General features: G+C 40.0%; 1 protein-coding gene across 1 annotated transcript in view; it reads left to right on the top strand.

Annotated features, from left to right (window-relative positions):
• The window catches only part of LOC128691374 (F-box only protein 33), a 40,721-nt gene that overhangs the window by 11,221 nt on the left and 10,242 nt on the right, over nt 1–19,258 (top strand). Inside the window, exons 3-6 of the mRNA XM_053780216.1 lie at nt 8,910–9,141; nt 9,238–9,398; nt 15,967–16,087; nt 18,172–18,364. Coding sequence (XP_053636191.1) covers nt 8,910–9,141; nt 9,238–9,398; nt 15,967–16,087; nt 18,172–18,364 — 707 coding nt within the window. The remainder of the gene's footprint in view (nt 1–8,909; nt 9,142–9,237; nt 9,399–15,966; nt 16,088–18,171; nt 18,365–19,258) is intronic.

Genomic DNA, 19,258 nt, shown 5'->3' with positions numbered 1-19,258 from the left:
TTGTTTCAGTCTACCAAACTCATAGCTATTTCTTTAGAACTCCATTTTTCTATTGATTGAGTACAAGAAACTGCCTATTTACCAATTTCAACTACCCAATAACGTGGTCAGAAATTTGCAATTTGGCCAGTTTCACGAAAATTAAAAAATATGACAATTTCAAACTAAGGTCCAGAATGAGCAATGCAGACATTCCTGGCTCTAAAATAACATTTTCTTTGTTCATCAGTCATGTCTCCAGGCCCCTCTGATATTACTCTTGCTTTCTATTTTGAATTTTTATAATTTTTTTTTATAGTAAAATCAATCAAAATCTTCTCTTTTTCTATAATATGTTTTCCATTCTATCAAATGAGACCAAGAAAACGAGAATACAACCATAAATGCTATACGAAAATAGACCACAAAGTCGGCATTTTAATTTAAAAAAAGGTCGAGTTTTTTTTTTCTCATTATTCACTGCGTGCTCCAGGATTTTTTTTGTGTGGTGCACACTGACCACACAGACCCATTCTCTCGCATGTGGGCCTACCAGCTTTCTCCTTCTTGATTTGAAGCTGCTAGAATTTATGAGTATATATACGTCGAACACGGTACCTCATAAGACGTATATATACGGCCGCGACAGTCAAAGGGTTAAGTGTGAGGTCATGTGATGCATGGGTGTCTTGTTAGATGATATTCTTCCTGCACCAACCTCTACCTTCCTGCACTCATCTCCTTTCTGCACCCACTCTCTCCTTCCTGCAGTTTCTACCTACCTGATGTTAATTTATTTAATTTATTTTGAGTAGTTGTGTATTTATTTTTACTGGTGCTGCTTTTTATTTTTTATTTTTGTGATATTTTAATTGGGATTACCATAACTTTGTTTTTTGGTAGCTGCTTTGTTAGGTTCTTTTTAAATGCCAGAGACACTAAATGACCAGTGGGTCAAAGTACATACATCATAGATTTTTGCGATACCTGATTTAGTCACAGCTACTCTGCACACCTGTTCTTTTCATGGCTCTACATAATTTCAGGGGAATTATTGCCTAACTTTTTTCTACCTGTTTTACAGGTCTAGTGCTTTCTATGATTATAATACAGTAAACCCCTCCATATAACTGACCTCTACATAACGAACTTAGGAAAATGGAATAAAATCTATTGAGCAGTTGATTTGCAAATAATGGATAAAGTCTGTTGGTTAAAGAATTATCCATTATTGTTAAAAATTATTATCTAACAATCTCTTCTCTGTCCATCACAGCTGCCATTACTGGCCACCCAGTCCTCCTAAATAGTTCATTTTATGGAGAGTTTACTGTACTCTAATTTTCTACTTGGGATGCTATGTTTGAGCTTGTCTTCCATAATGATGTACAGTGAGCTTCATGAGAGACCCTAGTCAAAGGGAGTGTTCAAACTAATGGGCTGCAATGAATGTACTTGGGGGGGGGGTGTGTATTGCAGATCCTTGCCATAACCTCTGGGATTGTATCATTAATTCATTAAATATGACAGTGAAATACAGTATTGCATTGACAGTGAAGTAATGCTATTGACAGTGAAATACAGAGATTTTCTGAAAGTTGATCTTTCCAAAAGCTAGTCACATCCAAAGAAGCAGTGAAGCGACACTGCAAAATCATAATTAAACTGAAGTTGGAAAAGAAAACCTTAACTGAAATAACTGTGTATTTCAGTACTGAAACACTTGATAGTTATTTGAGGAAAAGAATCTTGGTAGAGACTGAAGTACTGTGCTCAGATTTTTTTCATTTTAAGTTTCACTGTGTTTTTCCTTTCATCTGAGTAGTCAGTATTGTAAAGTTCTGTATCTTACTCCTGTAACTTATTTGTGTAGTACTATAGTTATTTGTATGTAAATGTAACTTTTTTTTGTGCAGTGCTATAACTCACTGTTACTTGTGCAGTGCTGTAATTTACTGTTACTTGTGCAGTGCTGTAATTTACTGTTACTTGTGCAGTGCTGTAATTTACCGTTACCTGTGCAGTGCTGTAATTTACAGTTACTTGTGCAGTGCTGTAATTTACCATTACTTGTGCAGTGCTGTAATTTAACATTACTTGTGCAGTGCTGTAATTTAACATTACTTGTGCAGTGCTGTAATTTACTGTTACTTGTGCAGTGCTGTAATTTACCATTACTTGTGCAGTGCTGTAATTTACCGTTACTTGTGCAGTGCTGTAATTTACCGTTACTTGTGCAGTGCTGTAATTTACCGTTACTTGTGCAGTGCTGTAATTTACTGTTACTTGTGCAGTGCTGTAATTTACCGTTACTTGTGCAGTGCTGTAATTTACCGTTACTTGTGCAGTGCTGTAATTTACCGTTACTTGTGCAGTGCTGTAATTTACCGTTACTTGTGCAGTGCTGTAATTTACTGTTACTTGTGCAGTGCTGTAATTTACCGTTACTTGTGCAGTGCTGTAATTTACCGTTACTTGTGCAGTGCTGTAATTTACCATTACTTGTGCAGTGCTGTAATTTACTGTTACTTGTGCAGTGCTGTAATTTACCGTTACTTGTGCAGTGCTGTAATTTACCGTTACCTGTGCAGTGCTGTAATTTACCGTTACTTGTGCAGTGCTGTAATTTACCGTTACTTGTGCAGTGCTGTAATTTACCATTACTTGTGCAGTGCTGTAATTTACTGTTACTTGTGCAGTGCTGTAATTTACTCTTACTTGTGCATGTTTTATTTTCTCTGCAGATACTATGCAAAATTCTTTGATCAGCATAGCTAATACACACATTTTCTGAACAAGAGGAATAGTAAATTAACAAATTTATTTATATTCTGCCTACTCGCCTCTGTAAAAGCATGTTTTGTCCTCCCTATATTTCCAATCTACAAAATCTTTGTTACACCCTTTATCCTCTAGATACCAAACTCGCATTTTGCCAGACTTGTACACTTCATATTGCTTTAGTTCAAACTTCTGTCATTGATGCTTTTGGTGTTTACTGCATTTCCTGCTTCTGCCCTATCCAATGCATGTACTTAAGTGAAATTGGCCACTCTTCATTATAGACTCAAAGAACACAAAAGCATTTACCTTGCTAACACTAAAAATGTTCTTTTGTTTTAGCCATGTTAGAGATCATAGCCATCCTATAAACTGATCCTCTGCTAAAACTATCTACCCTTGAAGCTTTCACAGATGTCAGATGCTCAATCTTGTTGAGGTAATCCATATACACAATATTCTGGTTTTGTTATAGTAGATGCATGCCTTTCTCAATGAAGCCTCTCCTTAACGACAGAATTCCATTCCTAAGACCACATTCGTAAACAAATTTGTCACTAAGTGAGGACCATACTATAATGGTAGTGGGTTTTTGTCATCTTTGATATTGTTTTAATGTCATCTTTGCACCATTTTAGCATTTCTGGTATACTTTTAAGTATTTATACAGTAGTATGCTGTATATTGTAATAAACAGAATAGAGGAAATCAGCTTTAATATACATTACAGTGGAACCGCAACTTATGAGTCTAATCCGTTCATAACTCAGTTTGCTCGTATATCAAATAAATTTTCCTCATTTAAATTAATTGAAATGCCATTAATCCATTCCAGCAGAATTCCTGCTCTCAGGAGGCAGGACAAAATACTTCAATATAATGCTAATGTCAACTCTACAGCTTATTTATCTATCACAATTGATCTAATGACATAATAAACAATGTAAGTAATATAGAAACATAATATACTCTAGAATGAATAATATATGTCATGTGATGAGTGGTGGTGGCCAATCCCACTCCCAATCTGATCGTTTCTTCCCATGCTCTTATGAGAAAACGGAGTGTTAGAACATAAGAACATAAGAAAGGAGGAGCACTGCAGCAGACCTGATGGCCCATACTAGGCAGGTCCTTGTCAGACCCAAACCCACTAACAACTAAGAGACGCTAACGAGACTATCAGAACAAAGCAACAAGTGAAACACCAAAAAAAGACACTTTCAAGTGAACAAGACAGAAAGCAAGAGGAAAAAAAATACCCACTTAGATACAGACAGTTTACTGTCAGTGAGCTGTCTTTTCCCAGCAATTAATAATATAGAAAGACTGAAGAAAGCTACCATATTTTCTGGCACATAAGGCACGCCTTTCCCCCCCCCCCCCTTCCACCACCACAAAAAAAATCTTGGGAACTCACCCTGTGCCTTATATACTGAAGATCAGGGTTAGGAGTAACCTCTGGGTTACACTTTAGCATAGAGTAAAAGAGTAATTGACCCTTGAATATTATTACTGATTTACCGTTATACTTCTGTCCTGCGTCTTATATACCTGGAGAGGGTTTCAGGGGGGTCAGCGCCCCCGCGGCCCAGTCTGAGACCAGGCCTCGTGGTGGATCAGGGTCTGATCAACCAGGCTGTTACTGCTGGCCACATAGAAAATACGGTACATAAGTAATATAGGCAGAGAGCATGCATAGTTCCTTTGTATAAAGGCAAAGGGGACAAAAGAGAGTGCAAAAATTATAGGGGGATAAGTCTGTTGAGTATACCTGGTAAAGTGTATGGTAGAGTTATTATTGAAAGAATTAAAAGTAAGACTGAGAATAGGATAGCAGATGAACAAGGAGGCTTTAGGAAAGGTAGGGGGTGTGTGGACCAGGTGTTTACAGTGAAACATATAAGTGAACAGTATTTAGATAAGGCTAAAGAGGTCTTTGTGGCATTTATGGATTTGGAAAAGGCGTATGACAGGGTGGATAGGGGGGCAATGTGGCAGATGTTGCAGGTGTATGGTGTAGGAGGTAGGTTACTGAAAGCAGTGAGAAGTTTTTACGAGGATAGTGAGGCTCAAGTTAGAGTACATAGGAAAGAGGGAAATTATTTCCCAGTAAAAGTAGGCCTTAGACAAGGATGTGTGATGTCACCATGGTTGTTTAATATATTTATAGATGGGGTTGTAAGAGAAGTAAATGCGAGGGTCTTGACAAGAGGCGTGGTGTTAAAAGATAAAGAATCACACACAAAGTGGGAGTTGTCACAGTTGCTCTTTGCTGATGACACTGTGCTCTTGGGAGATTCTGAAGAGAAGTTGCAGAGATTGGTGGATGAATTTGGTAGGGTGTGCAAAAGAAGAAAATTAAAAGTGAATACAGGAAAGAGTAAGGTTATGAGGATAACAAAAATATTAGGTGATGAAAGATTGGATATCAGATTGGAGGGAGAGTGTATGGAGGAGGTGAATGTATTCAGATATTTGGGAGTGGACGTGTCAGCGGATGGGTCTATGAAGGATGAGGTGATTCATAGAATTGATGAGGGGAAAAGGGTGAGTGGTGCACTTTGGAGTCTTTGGAGACAAAGAACTTTGTCCTTGGAGGCAAAGAGGGGAATGTATGAGAGTATAGTTTTACCAACACTTTTATATGGGTGTGAAGCATGGGTGACGAATGTTGCAGCAAGGAGAAGGCTGGAGGCAGTGGAGATGTCATGTCTGAGGGCAATGTGTGGTGTGAATATAATGCAGAGAATTCTTAGTTTGGAAGTTAGGAGGAGGTGCGGGATTACCAAAACTTTTGTCCAGAGGGCTGAGGAAGGGTTGTTGAGGTGGTTCGGACATGTAGAGAGAATGGAGCGAAACAGAATGACTTCAAGAGTGTATCAGTCTGTAGTGGAAGGAAGGCGGGGTAGGGGTCGGCCTAGGAAAGGTTGGAGGGAGGGGATAAAGGAGGTTTTGTGTGCGAGGGGCTTGGACTTCCAGCAGGCGTGCGTGAGCGTGTTTGATAGGAGTGAATGGAGACGAATGGTTTTTAATACTTGACGTGCTGTTGGAGTGTGAGCAAAGTAACATTTATGAAGGGGTTCAGGGAAACTGGCAGGCCGGACTTGAGTCCTGGAGATGGGAAGTACAGTGCCTGCACTCTGAAGGAGGGGTGTTAATGTTGCAGTTTAAAAACTGTAGTGTAAAGCACCCTTCTGGCAAGACAGTGATGGAGTGAATGATGGTGAAAGTTTTTCTTTTTCGGGCCACCCTGCCTTGGTGGGAATCGGCCAGTGTGATAATAAAAAATAAATAAGTAATATAACAGTTTCTAGGAACATATTAATCCAAAAGATAGATGGAGAGAAACAAAGTCAATGTCTTCCGGGTCAGACGGACTGTTTCTAAGGGTCCTTAGAGAGTACACAAATAACCTGCACGTTTTGGTCCATTGACTAGTATGACTCATCAATGATCCAAATCGGACCAGTGTGCCTTTTTGTTCTTAGAGAGTGCAATGGAGAACTTGATGATCCGTTCTTAGCCTGTTTCCTACAAGACTGAGTGTAGAAAGTGCGCCATATGCATTATCAGTAGTGGTACTACACAAATAACCTGCACATAGGACCGAAACAACATTTCGGTCTGACTTGGGCCATTAACGATCACCAAATACATAGTGTCTTCTGTCAGCAATGTGGCTGACAGCATTTTCTGAATTCTCAGAGATGGAAACGTGAGATCAGTAACTAGTTTTGTGGTCACCATCATGAAACTTATCAAGGAGAGGCCACCAGCAACAGTAGTAACAGCAACAGCAGTAACAGTAGTAACAGTAACAGCAGCAATTGTGAGGCTAACTGCACTAGATCGCTAGTTTCAAAAGGAAAACACTGAAACAATGTATTTATAAATAAGAAATATTGTATAAAAACATAATACATTAAACATAATAGAAAATGTAAAGAAATAAACTAGTCTTATAAAGTGTATGTACATATTTACCTTGGAGAAGAAATGCTGCTGGAGGTTGAGGGTGGAAAAGAGAGGCAGAATGGCATGTGCTGTCAGTGGCCCTATAAACAAGAACAATAACATGGGAGGAGTTTGTTTCTTTTCGTCCTTTTTCTGTTGCTTAATCGCTTAACTTGCTTGCTACACTCTTAATGCTACACTTTATCGCTGAACTTAACTGCTACAATTTTTTTTTTCACTTCGCTTTTCATTGATTTACTTGGTTAATTAGCAAGAACTCGTTTAAAATTTTCTCTTATACGTTCAAAGATGTATTTTTTCACATGGTAGAAGTACTACGCTCATACTGCCTTGCCTAGTCCACAACCTGCACACTTCGCTTGTATTTATCTATGATTTCATGCTTTAATTCCATGGACATCATCCTCTTTTTCTTCTCAGCACTGTCCTTTGCACTTACCTTCTTAGGACCCATGGTTACAAAAAAGAAATTTGGCAAAATAACTGCACAAAATGCAAGCAAAACACGAGAAATGCTTCCAGGGTGAGGTAAACACATGTACTGCTGATGATGTGGCGTTCGCTGCACCAACTAGTGGCAGCGTTCTGAAGCTCGCTCATTGTTATTATTATTATAATGGGGAAACGTAAACCTGTAGGATTATACAGAGCCTGTGGGAAGGAGAGGATGGAAGGTATGCAGGCTTAATTTAGGGAACTGGAGCACAGATCCAATTCCCTAGATCAAAAGCCCCTCACAAGCGTCAAGGAACCTTCCTTGAGGGGGAAGCTCGCTTGTAACTCGGATTTTCGCCCATAGCTCGGAGCAGAAAATCGACAGAATGATGGCTCATATGTCGAAAAACTCGTGTGTTGGGGCACTCGTAAGTTGAGGTTCCACTGTATTTAGGTATACATACTGGTCAGAGAGCCTGCCGTAAGTCCAAGTTGTTGGTAAACGAGTACATTGCTAATACCTGGAGTATACCTGGAGAGGGTTTCAGGGATCAACGCTCCCACAGCCAGGTCTGTGATCAGGCCTCACGGTCGATCAGGACCTGATAAACCAGGCTGTTACTGTTGTCTGCATGCAACCTGACACACGAACCACAGCCTGGCTGGTCGGGTACTGACTTTAGGTGCCTGTCCAGTGCTTTCTTGAAGACAACCAGGGGTTTATTGGTAATCCCCCTGTATGTATGCTGTGAGGAGAGGCTGTATATATTTTCAAATGCTCTATCAGAACACTTGTGACTTTGGCATGACCTGTGCCTTCTCCTCACCTGTTGTTCTTTTAACCTGTCTTCAGTATTTCCTTAGCATTTCATGACTTCTGACTTTCTCCTTTGTTGCTTCTTTCTTTGGATGGGCAGTGAGGGTTATTGCAGTTGGACTTCTTTTATTTGTTCCTTATGGGGGCCCCGATGGGAACATGTATTAGAGGGTGGAGTTACCTGCTTCTTCATTACCTTGTTGCATTTTACCCTTGTAGTGCTAGTACTACTGCTACTTGCTGGTACTAGTACTACTAGCAGTACTGTACTATTACTATAAATACTAATTCTTCTATTAGTACTAGTATGATTAGTATTGGTACTAGTACTATTAGTACTGCTAGTACTATTGGTACTGCTGGTACTATTAGTACTGCTGGTACTACTAGTACTGCTGGTACTACTAGTACTATTGGTACTAGTACTATAGGTGCTGCTACTAGTACTATAGGTGCTGCTACTAGTACTATTGGTACTAGTACTATTGATACTACTAGTGATACTGTTAGTGCATTACTACTATTACTACTGCTGCTAGTACTACTCTAGTACTACAGGTTGGCCATCACTAATCCGGCAAACAGTTACCTGGTTCCATCAGTAATCCAGCACTAATTTTGGCTGGCATAATTTCAAATTTTGTCATTATACTGACTCAGAAATTGTCTAGATGGTTGTAAATCTACAGCAGCAAGCCAGTGGAGGAGAAGGCAGTGATGGAAATGAGGACGATGTAGCAGATAGGTTAATTAAATGTATTCTAACCTAACCACTCTGTAATCCAGCAAACTCAATAATCCGGCACACTGCAGGTCCCACTGATGCTGGATTAGTGATGGTTGACGTGTACTACAATTGAAAGAAGGAAATAATTTATAATTTGACAAAATTATTTAATCCAATTTGTTATCTTTTTAGAGCCCAAGAATCGTTGCAGTGTATCATCAGCAATAGTCGAAATCTGCGCACTCTTACACTAGGCTGCATCCAGGACCTGACTGATCAAGCTGATATATTTCTTCCATTGCTGGCCCATCACCAATCCACTTCCATCTCGACACTTGGTTTGGCCTCAGTCAAGTATGATCCAGATTCTTATGCCCTGCTTGACATCACTCCAGACAATTTTACTGCCTTCACAAACTTGCAGGTATATTGATTAAATGCTTTAATCTGCTAGTTCACTTTGTTCACTTTTCATTTGTTTCCAAGTGCATTTCTGTTTCTAAAACTTTCTTTCCATCAGGTTCTAACCTTAGATTATGACTACATGAGTGACCGTCTTCTGAGTATCTTGTCCTCACCCTACAACTCCCCTATAAGACGATTAATTCTCCATGTCCATGGAATTGATCAGACCCATCGTGGCACTACCGAGTACATGTGGTATCGCTTCAAGCAACAGCAGTGAGTATTTTAAGAGTGGCTACATTGTATTATTGACTCTTGTTGTAATGGTGACATTAGCTGACTCCACTGAAAAGTGTTAAAAGTTATATCTTAAACACTTGCAGTGTCTTCTAATTTTTTTTTTTATTATTATCACACTGGCCGATTCCCACCAAGGCAGGGTGGCTCGAAAAAGAAAAACTTTCACCATCATTCACTCCATCACTGTCTTGCCAGAAGGGTGCTTTACACTACAGTTTTTAAACTGCAACCCCTCCTTCAGAGTGCAGGCACTGTACTTCCCATCTCCAGGACTCGAGTCCGGCCTGCCGGTTTCCCTGAACCCCTTCATAAATGTTACTTTGCTCACACTCCAACAGCACGTCAAGTATTAAAAACCATTTGTCTCCATTCACTCCTATCAAACACGCTCACGCATGCCTGCTGGAAGTCCAAGCCCCTCGCACACAAAACCTCCTTTATCCCCTCCCTCCAACCTTTCCTAGGCCGACCCCTACCCCGCCTTCCTTCCACTACAGACTGATACACTCTTGAAGTCATTCTGTTTCGCTCCATTCTCTCTACATGTCCGAACCACCTCAACAACCCTTCCTCAGCCCTCTGGACAACAGTTTTGGTAATCCCGCACCTCCTCCTAACTTCCAAACTACGAATTCTCTGCATTATATTCACACCACACATTGCCCTCAGACATGACATCTCCACTGCCTCCAGCCTTCTCCTCGCTGCAACATTCATCACCCACGCTTCACATCCATATAAGAGCGTTGGTAAAACTATACTCTCATACATTCCCCTCTTTGCCTCCAAGGACAAAGTTCTTTGTCTCCACAGACTCCTAAGTGCACCACTCACTCTTTTTCCCTCATCAATTCTATGATTCACCTCATCTTTCATAGACCCATCCGCTGACACGTCCACTCCCAAATATCTGAATACGTTCACCTCCTCCATACTCTCTCCCTCCAATCTGATATCCAATCTTTCATCACCTAATCTTTTTGTTATCCTCATAACCTTACTCTTTCCTGTATTCACCTTTAATTTTCTTCTTTTGCACACCCTACCAAATTCATCCACCAATCTCTGCAACTTCTCTTCAGAATCTCCCAAGAGCACAGTGTCATCAGCAAAGAGCAGCTGTGACAACTCCCACTTTGTGTGTGATTCTTTATCTTTTAACTCCACGCCTCTTGCCAAGACCCTCACATTTACTTCTCTTACAACCCCATCTATAAATATATATTAAACAACCACGGTGACATCACACATCCTTGTCTAAGGCCTACTTTTACTGGGAAAAAATTTCCCTCTTTCCTGCATACTCTGACTTGAGCCTCACTATCCTCGTAAAAACTCTTCACTGCTTTCAGTAACCTACCTCCTACACCATACACTTGCAACATCTGCCACATTGCCCCCCTATCCACCCTGTCATACGCCTTTTCCAAATCCATAAATGCCACAAAGACCTCTTTAGCCTTATCTAAATACTGTTCACTTATATGTTTCACTGTAAACACCTGGTCCACACACCCCCTACCTTTCCTAAAGCCTCCTTGTTCATCTGCTATCCTATTCTCCGTCTTACTCTTAATTCTTTCAATTATAACTCTACCATACACTTTACCAGGTATACTCAACAGACTTATCCCCCTATAATTTTTGCACTCTCTTTTATCCCCTTTGCCTTTATACAAAGGAACTATGCATGCTCTCTGCCAATCCCTAGGTACCTTACCCTCTTCCATACATTTATTAAATAATTGCACCAACCACTCCAAAACTATATCCCCACCTGCTTTTAACATTTCTATCTTTATCCCATCAATCCCGGCTGCCTTACCCCCTTTCATTTTACCTACTGCCTCACGAACTTCCCCCACACTCACAACTGGCTCTTCCTCACTCCTACAAGATGTTATTCCTCCTTGCCCTATACACGAAATCACAGCTTCCCTATCTTCATCAACATTTAACAATTCCTCAAAATATTCCCTCCATCTTCCCAATACCTCTAACTCTCCATTTAATAACTCTCCTCTCCTATTTTTAACTGACAAATCCATTTGTTCTCTAGGCTTCCTTAACTTGTTAATCTCACTCCAAAACTTTTTCTTATTTTCAACAAAATTTGTTGATAACATCTCACCCACTCTCTCATTTGCTCTCTTTTTACATTGCTTCACCACTCTCTTAACCTCTCTCTTTTTCTCCATATACTCTTCCTATATACTCTTCTAATTTTCTTTGCTAATATTTCTTCAACAGATGACACATATGGAATCAAAATTAAGTTGTAATAAATAACTGTCCATGAATAAACAGAATTGTGGGCAGGGGGAGGGACCATGGCCTGCTGGAAAGGTAGAGCATTGGACTGTCAATTTGCAGGCTGTGGTTTGTGCCCCCCCCCATCCACCATTTTGTTTATTCATGATGCATACCTCTATTGGAAATTAATGTCTGGCTCCTCCATTTTCTTACCTGTTTGTGGACATTCATGGATCCAGACACTGGCAACAGTCTGTTGTTCAGTGGTGTAATTATAACTTGGTGTTGCATTCACCTAATGTGGAGAACAGAAATGAGTTTAGGCTCTACACACATTTCTGCAGGGGTATCAAGACATTGTTTCTGTCCTTTATATCTGTACGTAATTTTTTTCTTCTCCAGTATTAGGTTACTTCAGTTAGTCATTAGATTTGTATATATATATATATATATACATACATCTAGGTTTTTCTCCTTTTTCTAAATAGCTCTTGTTCTTTTTTATTTCTTCTATTGTCCATGGGGAAGTGGAAAAGAATCTTTCCTCCGTAAGCCATGCGTGTCGTATGAGGCGACTAAAATGCCGGGAGCAATGGGCTAGTAACCCCTTCTCCTGTATACAATTACTAAAAAAGAGAAGAAGAAAAACTTTATAAAACTGGGTTGCTTAAATGTGCGTGGATGTAGTGCGGATGACAAGAAACAGATGATTGCTGATGTTATGAATGAAAAGAAGTTGGATGTCCTGGCCCTAAGCGAAACAAAGCTGAAGGGGGTAGGAGAGTTTCAGTGGGGGGAAATAAATGGGATTAAATCTGGAGTATCTGAGAGAGTTAGAGCAAAGGAAGGGGTAGCAGTAATGTTAAATGATCAGTTATGGAAGGAGAAAAGAGAATATGAATGTGTAAATTCAAGAATTATGTGGATTAAAGTAAAGGTTGGATGCGAGAAGTGGGTCATAATAAGCGTGTATGCACCTGGAGAAGAGAGGAATGCAGAGGAGAGAGAGAGATTTTGGGAGATGTTAAGTGAATGTATAGGAGCCTTTGAACCAAGTGAGAGAGTAATTGTGGTAGGGGACTTGAATGCTAAAGTAGGAGAAACTTTTAGAGAGGGTGTGGTAGGTAAGTTTGGAGTGCCAGGTGTAAATGATAATGGGAGCCCTTTGATTGAACTTTGTATAGAAAGGGGTTTAGTTATAGGTAATACATATTTTAAGAAAAAGAGGATAAATAAGTATACACGATATGATGTAGGGCGAAATGACAGTAGTTTGTTGGATTATGTATTGGTAGATAAAAGACTGTTGAGTAGACTTCAGGATGTACATGTTTATAGAGGGGCCACAGATATATCAGATCACTTTCTAGTTGTAGCTACACTGAGAGTAAAAGGTAGATGGGATACAAGGAGAATAGAAGCATCAGGGAAGAGAGAGGTGAAGGTTTATAAACTAAAAGAGGAGGCAGTTAGGGTAAGATATAAACAGCTATTGGAGGATAGATGGGCTAATGAGAGCATAGGCAATGGGGTCGAAGAGGTATGGGGTAGGTTTAAAAATGTAGTGTTAGAGTGTTCAGCAGAAGTTTGTGGTTACAGGAAAGTGGGTGCAGGAGGGAAGAGGAGCGATTGGTGGAATGATGATGTAAAGAGAGTAGTAAGGGAGAAAAAGTTAGCATATGAGAAGTTTTTACAAAGTAGAAGTGATGCAAGGAGGGAAGAGTATATGGAGAAAAAGAGAGAAGTTAAGAGAGTGGTGAAGCAATGTAAAAAGAGAGCAAATGAGAGAGTGGGTGAGATGTTATCAACAAATTTTGTTGAAAATAAGAAAAAGTTTTGGAGTGAGATTAACAAGTTAAGAAAGCCTAGAGAACAAATGGATTTGTCAGTTAAAAATAGGAGAGGAGAGTTATTAAATGGAGAGTTAGAGGTATTGGGAAGATGGAAGGAATATTTTGAGGAATTGTTAAATGTTGATGAAGATAGGGAAGCTGTGATTTCGTGTATAGGGCAAGGAGGAATAACATCTTGTAGGAGTGAGGAAGAGCCAGTTGTGAGTGTGGGGGAAGTTCGTGAGGCAGTAGGTAAAATGAAAGGGGGTAAGGCAGCCGGGATTGATGGGATAAAGATAGAAATGTTAAAAGCAGGTGGGGATATAGTTTTGGAGTGGTTGGTGCAATTATTTAATAAATGTATGGAAGAGGGTAAGGTACCTAGGGATTGGCAGAGAGCATGCATAGTTCCTTTGTATAAAGGCAAAGGGGATAAAAGAGAGTGCAAAAATTATAGGGGGATAAGTCTGTTGAGTGTACCTGGTAAAGTGTATGGTAGAGTTATAATTGAAAGAATTAAGAGTAAGACGGAGAATAGGATAGCAGATGAACAAGGAGGCTTTAGGAAAGGTAGGGGGTGTGTGGACCAGGTGTTTACAGTGAAACATATAAGTGAACAGTATTTAGATAAGGCTAAAGAGGTCTTTGTGGCATTTATGGATTTGGAAAAGGCGTATGACAGGGTGGATAGGGGGGCAATGTGGCAGATGTTGCAAGTGTATGGTGTAGGAGGTAGGTTACTGAAAGCAGTGAAGAGTTTTTACGAGGATAGTGAGGCTCAAGTTAGAGTATGTAGGAAAGAGGGAAATTTTTTCCCAGTAAAAGTAGGCCTTAGACAAGGATGTGTGATGTCACCGTGGTTGTTTAATATATTTATAGATGGGGTTGTAAGAGAAGTAAATGCGAGGGTCTTGGCAAGAGGCGTGGAGTTAAAAGATAAAGAATCACACACAAAGTGGGAGTTGTCACAGCTGCTCTTTGCTGATGACACTGTGCTCTTGGGAGATTCTGAAGAGAAGTTGCAGAGATTGGTGGATGAATTTGGTAGGGTGTGCCAAAGAAGAAAATTAAAGGTGAATACAGGAAAGAGTAAGGTTATGAGGATAACAAAAAGATTAGGTGATGAAAGATTGAATATCAGATTGGAGGGAGAGAGTATGGAGGAGGTGAACGTATTCAGATATTTGGGAGTGGACGTGTCAGCGGATGGGTCTATGAAAGATGAGGTGAATCATAGAATTGATGAGGGAAAAAGAGTGAGTGGTGCACTTAGGAGTCTGTGGAGACAAAGAACTTTGTCCTTGGAGGCAAAGAGGGGAATGTATGAGAGTATAGTTTTACCAACGCTCTTATATGGGTGTGAAGCGTGGGTGATGAATGTTGCAGCGAGGAGAAGGCTGGAGGCAGTGGAGATGTCATGTCTGAGGGCAATGTGTGGTGTGAATATAATGCAGAGAATTCGTAGTTTGGAAGTTAGGAGGAGGTGCGGGATTACCAAAACTGTTGTCCAGAGGGCTGAGGAAGGGTTGTTGAGGTGGTTCGGACATGTAGAGAGAATGGAGCGAAACAGAATGACTTCAAGAGTGTATCAGTCTGTAGTGGAAGGAAGGCGGGGTAGGGGTCGGCCTAGGAAGGGTTGGAGGGAGGGGGTAAAGGAGGTTTTGTGTGCGAGGGGCTTGGACTTCCAGCAGGCATGCGTGAGCGTGTTTGATAGGAGTGAATGGAGACAAATGGTTTTTAATACTTGACGTGCTGTTGGAGTGTGAGCAAAGTAACATTTATGAAGGGATTCAGGGAAACCGGCAGGCCGGACTTGAGTCCTGGAGATGGGAAGTACAGTGCCTGCACTCTGAAGGAGGGGTGTTAATGTTGCAGTTTAAAAACTGTAGTGTAAAGCACCCTTCTGGCAAGACAGTGATGGAGTGAATGATGGTGAAAGTTTTTCTTTTTCGGGCCACCCTGCCTTGGTGGGAATCGGCCGGTGTGATAATAAAAAAAAAAAAAAATATAATTTTTTGTACCTCTTATACCTGTATCCATCTTTAGTGTAAGCAACCAAGGAATTTATGATTCAGTTTGTTGTACAGAACTTATGACTATGTGATTGAGTCTCTCTTTTTTTTGAAAATAGAGAGGGAAGAGTCTTCGTTTTTGGGTCACCATATTTCTTTCCACTGTATTCTAGTTCTAGTTTTGAATATAATGATAAATAATTCCCAAATTTTTCTAAGTTCATGATACATTCACTTGTTATTCAGACTTTACTGCAGCTTGCTTAAATTTACTTGATTCTACATGATAAATTTCTTTATCACTGAAAAATGATGAGGAAAAAAAAAAAAGGTAAGGAATTTAAGTCGGGTCTTTATTTGTAAGCAGTATACTGGGGGATTTTGCAGTGGAATCTTGCTTGATGAATACATGTATTGTTAATATAAACTTTCTTGTTTTAACTCTAGTCCTCAGTGCTCCTTGGTAATGAACTTAGTACATTCTTATGATGGTGTGGAGCAACTGGGGTCTGGTCTGCTTCATCCCTCCATGCCCCTTACACACTTCAGAGCTTTCTTTTGTGAGTGGGTAAGTGTTGTTTTGTCATTTACTCCTATGCCATATTATTATTTTTTATTATTAGCACATCAGCCATCTCCCACCAAGGCAGGGTGGCCCAAAAAAGAAAAACTTTCATCATCATTCACTCCATCACTGTCTAGCCAGAGGCATGCTTACACTAAGAGTTGTAAAACCGCAACATTAACAGCCCTCTTTCAGAGTGCAGACGCTGTACTTCCCATCTCCAGACTCGAGTCCGGCCTGCCGGTTTCCCCGAATCCCTTCACACTCTGACAGCACGTCAAGTCCTAAAAACCATTCGTCTCCATTCGCTCCTATCTAAGACGTTCACACATGCTTGCTGAAAGTCCAAGGCCCTCGCACACAAAACCTCCTTTGCCCCCTCCAACCTTTCCCTGCCCTGCCTTCCCTCCACTACAGATTTATACACTCTCGAAGTCATTCTAATTTGTTCCATCCTCTTTACATGTCTGAACCACCTCAACCCCTCCTTAGTCCTCTGGTAGTTTTGGTAATCCTGTACCTCCTTCTAATTTCCAAACAATGAATTTTCTACAGTATATTCACACCACACATTGCTCTCAGACCTGATATCTCCACTGCCTCCAGCTGTCTCCCTGTTGCAACATTCACCATCCATGTTTCACACCCATATAAGAGTGTTGGTATGACTATACTCTCATACATTCCCCTCTTTGCTTCCATGGACAAAGTTAAATAACGATAAGGCACAACACCGTGACTGGAACAATACACAAATAACCCGCACATAGAAGAGAGGAGCTTACGACGATGTTTCGGTCCGACTTGGACCATTTACAAAGTCACACTAACGAAAAGGAGAGCAGGAAGGGTATATATAGGCAGGAAGTGGTAGTAGTAGTAGTAGTAGTAGTGGTAGTAGTGGAGGTGGAAGGAAGTAGTAGTGGGCAGGTGGTAAGAGTAGGAGGGGCCAGTCAAATACTAAGAAAGAGGAGCACTGCAAGGGAGCTAGGTGCCCACAGAGGGTAAGAGCAAGAACCCCTAGGGGGGGGGAACAAATAAATAAATAAAAGGAACAAATACACAGGGCAGAAGAAAGACAACCCAAAGGAGAAAAAGGAAAGAGGAAAAGGGGATGAGGGAGAAGAAGAAAAAGGAGGAATCAGGTTAGGTCACGAATGTTCTGAAGTTTGGAGCATCTTACAATATAGTGTGAGAGGAAGGCATCTACAGAGATGAAGCCAGGACTAAGATTCATACAAGGAAAATTGTGTATTAGGGAGGATTCAACCAGATGGTGACTGTTAAAGTTGGAGGTAGGGAAGACAGTTTTAGCAGAAGACCAGTCAATAGGAGTGAATGGAGACAAATGGTTTTTAATACTTGACGTGCTGTTGGAGTGTGAGCAAAGTAACATTTATGAAGGGATTCAGGGAAACCGGCAGGCCAGACTTGAGTCCTGGAGATGGGAAGTACAGTGCCTGCTCTCTGAAGGAGGGGTGTTAATGTTGCAGTTTAAAAACTGGTAAGACAGTGATGGAGTGAATGATGGTGAAAGTTTTTCTTTTTCGGGCCACCCTACCTTGGTGGGAATCGGTCAGTGTGCTAATAATAATAATAATAAAAAAATGTATTAAACAACAATGGTAACATCATGCATTTTTGTCTAAGGCACTTTTTTTTTTTACTAGAAAATACTTGCCACCTTATATGCACTACCCTCATCTTCACTACTTGTAAAGGTGCTCAAATATCTTTTTAAAAATTTAGTAAAACTATTCCATACATTTGCAACACCTTGCCCCAACCCCCACCCAGGGAGGTTCCTTGAATACCAGTGAGGGGTCTTTTGATTGAAGGAATTGGACCTGTGCTTCCCTTCTTTGGATCAAACCTGAATGCCTCCCATTCACCCAGGCACTGTGTGATCCTTGCAGGTTTAGCACTTCTCCATGAATGTAATCTAATGTAATACAACATCTGCCACATTACTTCCCTGCCCCACCCTATCTTACGACTTTTCCAAATCCATAGACGAGTTTCTTTCAGTATTTAAAAAAAATGGCTGGTGAATATAAAAAATTAAGAAATACCAATTTATATTTAAGATCAATGTAGCAGCCCTCCGCCTGATGAGCAATTGGTACAGTGAAACCTTGCGTCATTTGACTCTGGTTGACTCCTTGTATCACAGTTGTTGGGGGATGCTCACTGAGGGTCGTGATGAAGACCAAGAATCCCCAGACCCACTGGTCATGTTGGCTTGGAAATGCAAACACCTGGAACATCTCACACTACTAGGCAAGCTTCATATAATTTTTATAAAAATCTTGTATTAATCAGTCATTGAAATGAAACATTTACTGTGTAATATATTCTGCTTAATTTCTCTAACTGTATTAAACTTTAAAATGGTTAACTTCACTCTTGATGTTGGTTTAGTGTATAACAGATATAGAACCTTCCTTCAGAAAATTATTCGCATGCTCTGTCTTGCAATAAGATCACAGTAAACAGGTGATATCAGAATATGCAAAACAACCACTATGAAAGAATAGTGAAATTCTAAGCGCTTTCGTGACTTCTCATATTATCAAGGAACTATAAAAACAAAACATCAAAGGAAGGCATATGAAGGGTCCAGACTACACCTTGCCTTCACATCCCACAACAAAGCAACATCTCACACACGCGTGACGACATCCGACTTCGTGAAACCCACCTAATACTCTACCCAAGAATTAAGATTTATTACTTGTTTAATGTATCATTAAATTCTTTCCAAATTTTATTAATTATAAATGAATCCAATTTATATAAACCAAAGGAAATATTCATATTATTTTCAAAACTGCTTTTTATGAAACGTGATTCAATTATATTCCTGTCGACCAGGGATTTGCTTGATACAACTTTCTCAGCCTTTTGAAAATCAATTGGATGGTTAAAATCTCTCACATGAATAATAAGGGAGAACCTTACCATGAAAACTTGGTTGATATGCCTTCTCTTTTTAAGACTTTTAATATCAAAGTTATATTTAAAAATCTTGATACAGTAAAAAAAAAAACTTTTGATAAAGACTTCCCCCCAAAATACTGACGGATGTGTCTATAAGATTCCTTGTAAAATTTGCGATAAAGTTTATTACGGTCAAACTGGTAAGTCTCTCAAACTAAGATTAAAACAACATAA

This window comes from Cherax quadricarinatus, chromosome 36 (genome assembly GCF_038502225.1).
Source record: "Cherax quadricarinatus isolate ZL_2023a chromosome 36, ASM3850222v1, whole genome shotgun sequence".
Classification (NCBI taxonomy): Eukaryota; Metazoa; Arthropoda; class Malacostraca; order Decapoda; family Parastacidae; genus Cherax; species Cherax quadricarinatus.
The sequence above is the reverse complement of the archived record's forward strand: the minus strand, read 5'-3'. Positions and strand labels throughout refer to the sequence as shown.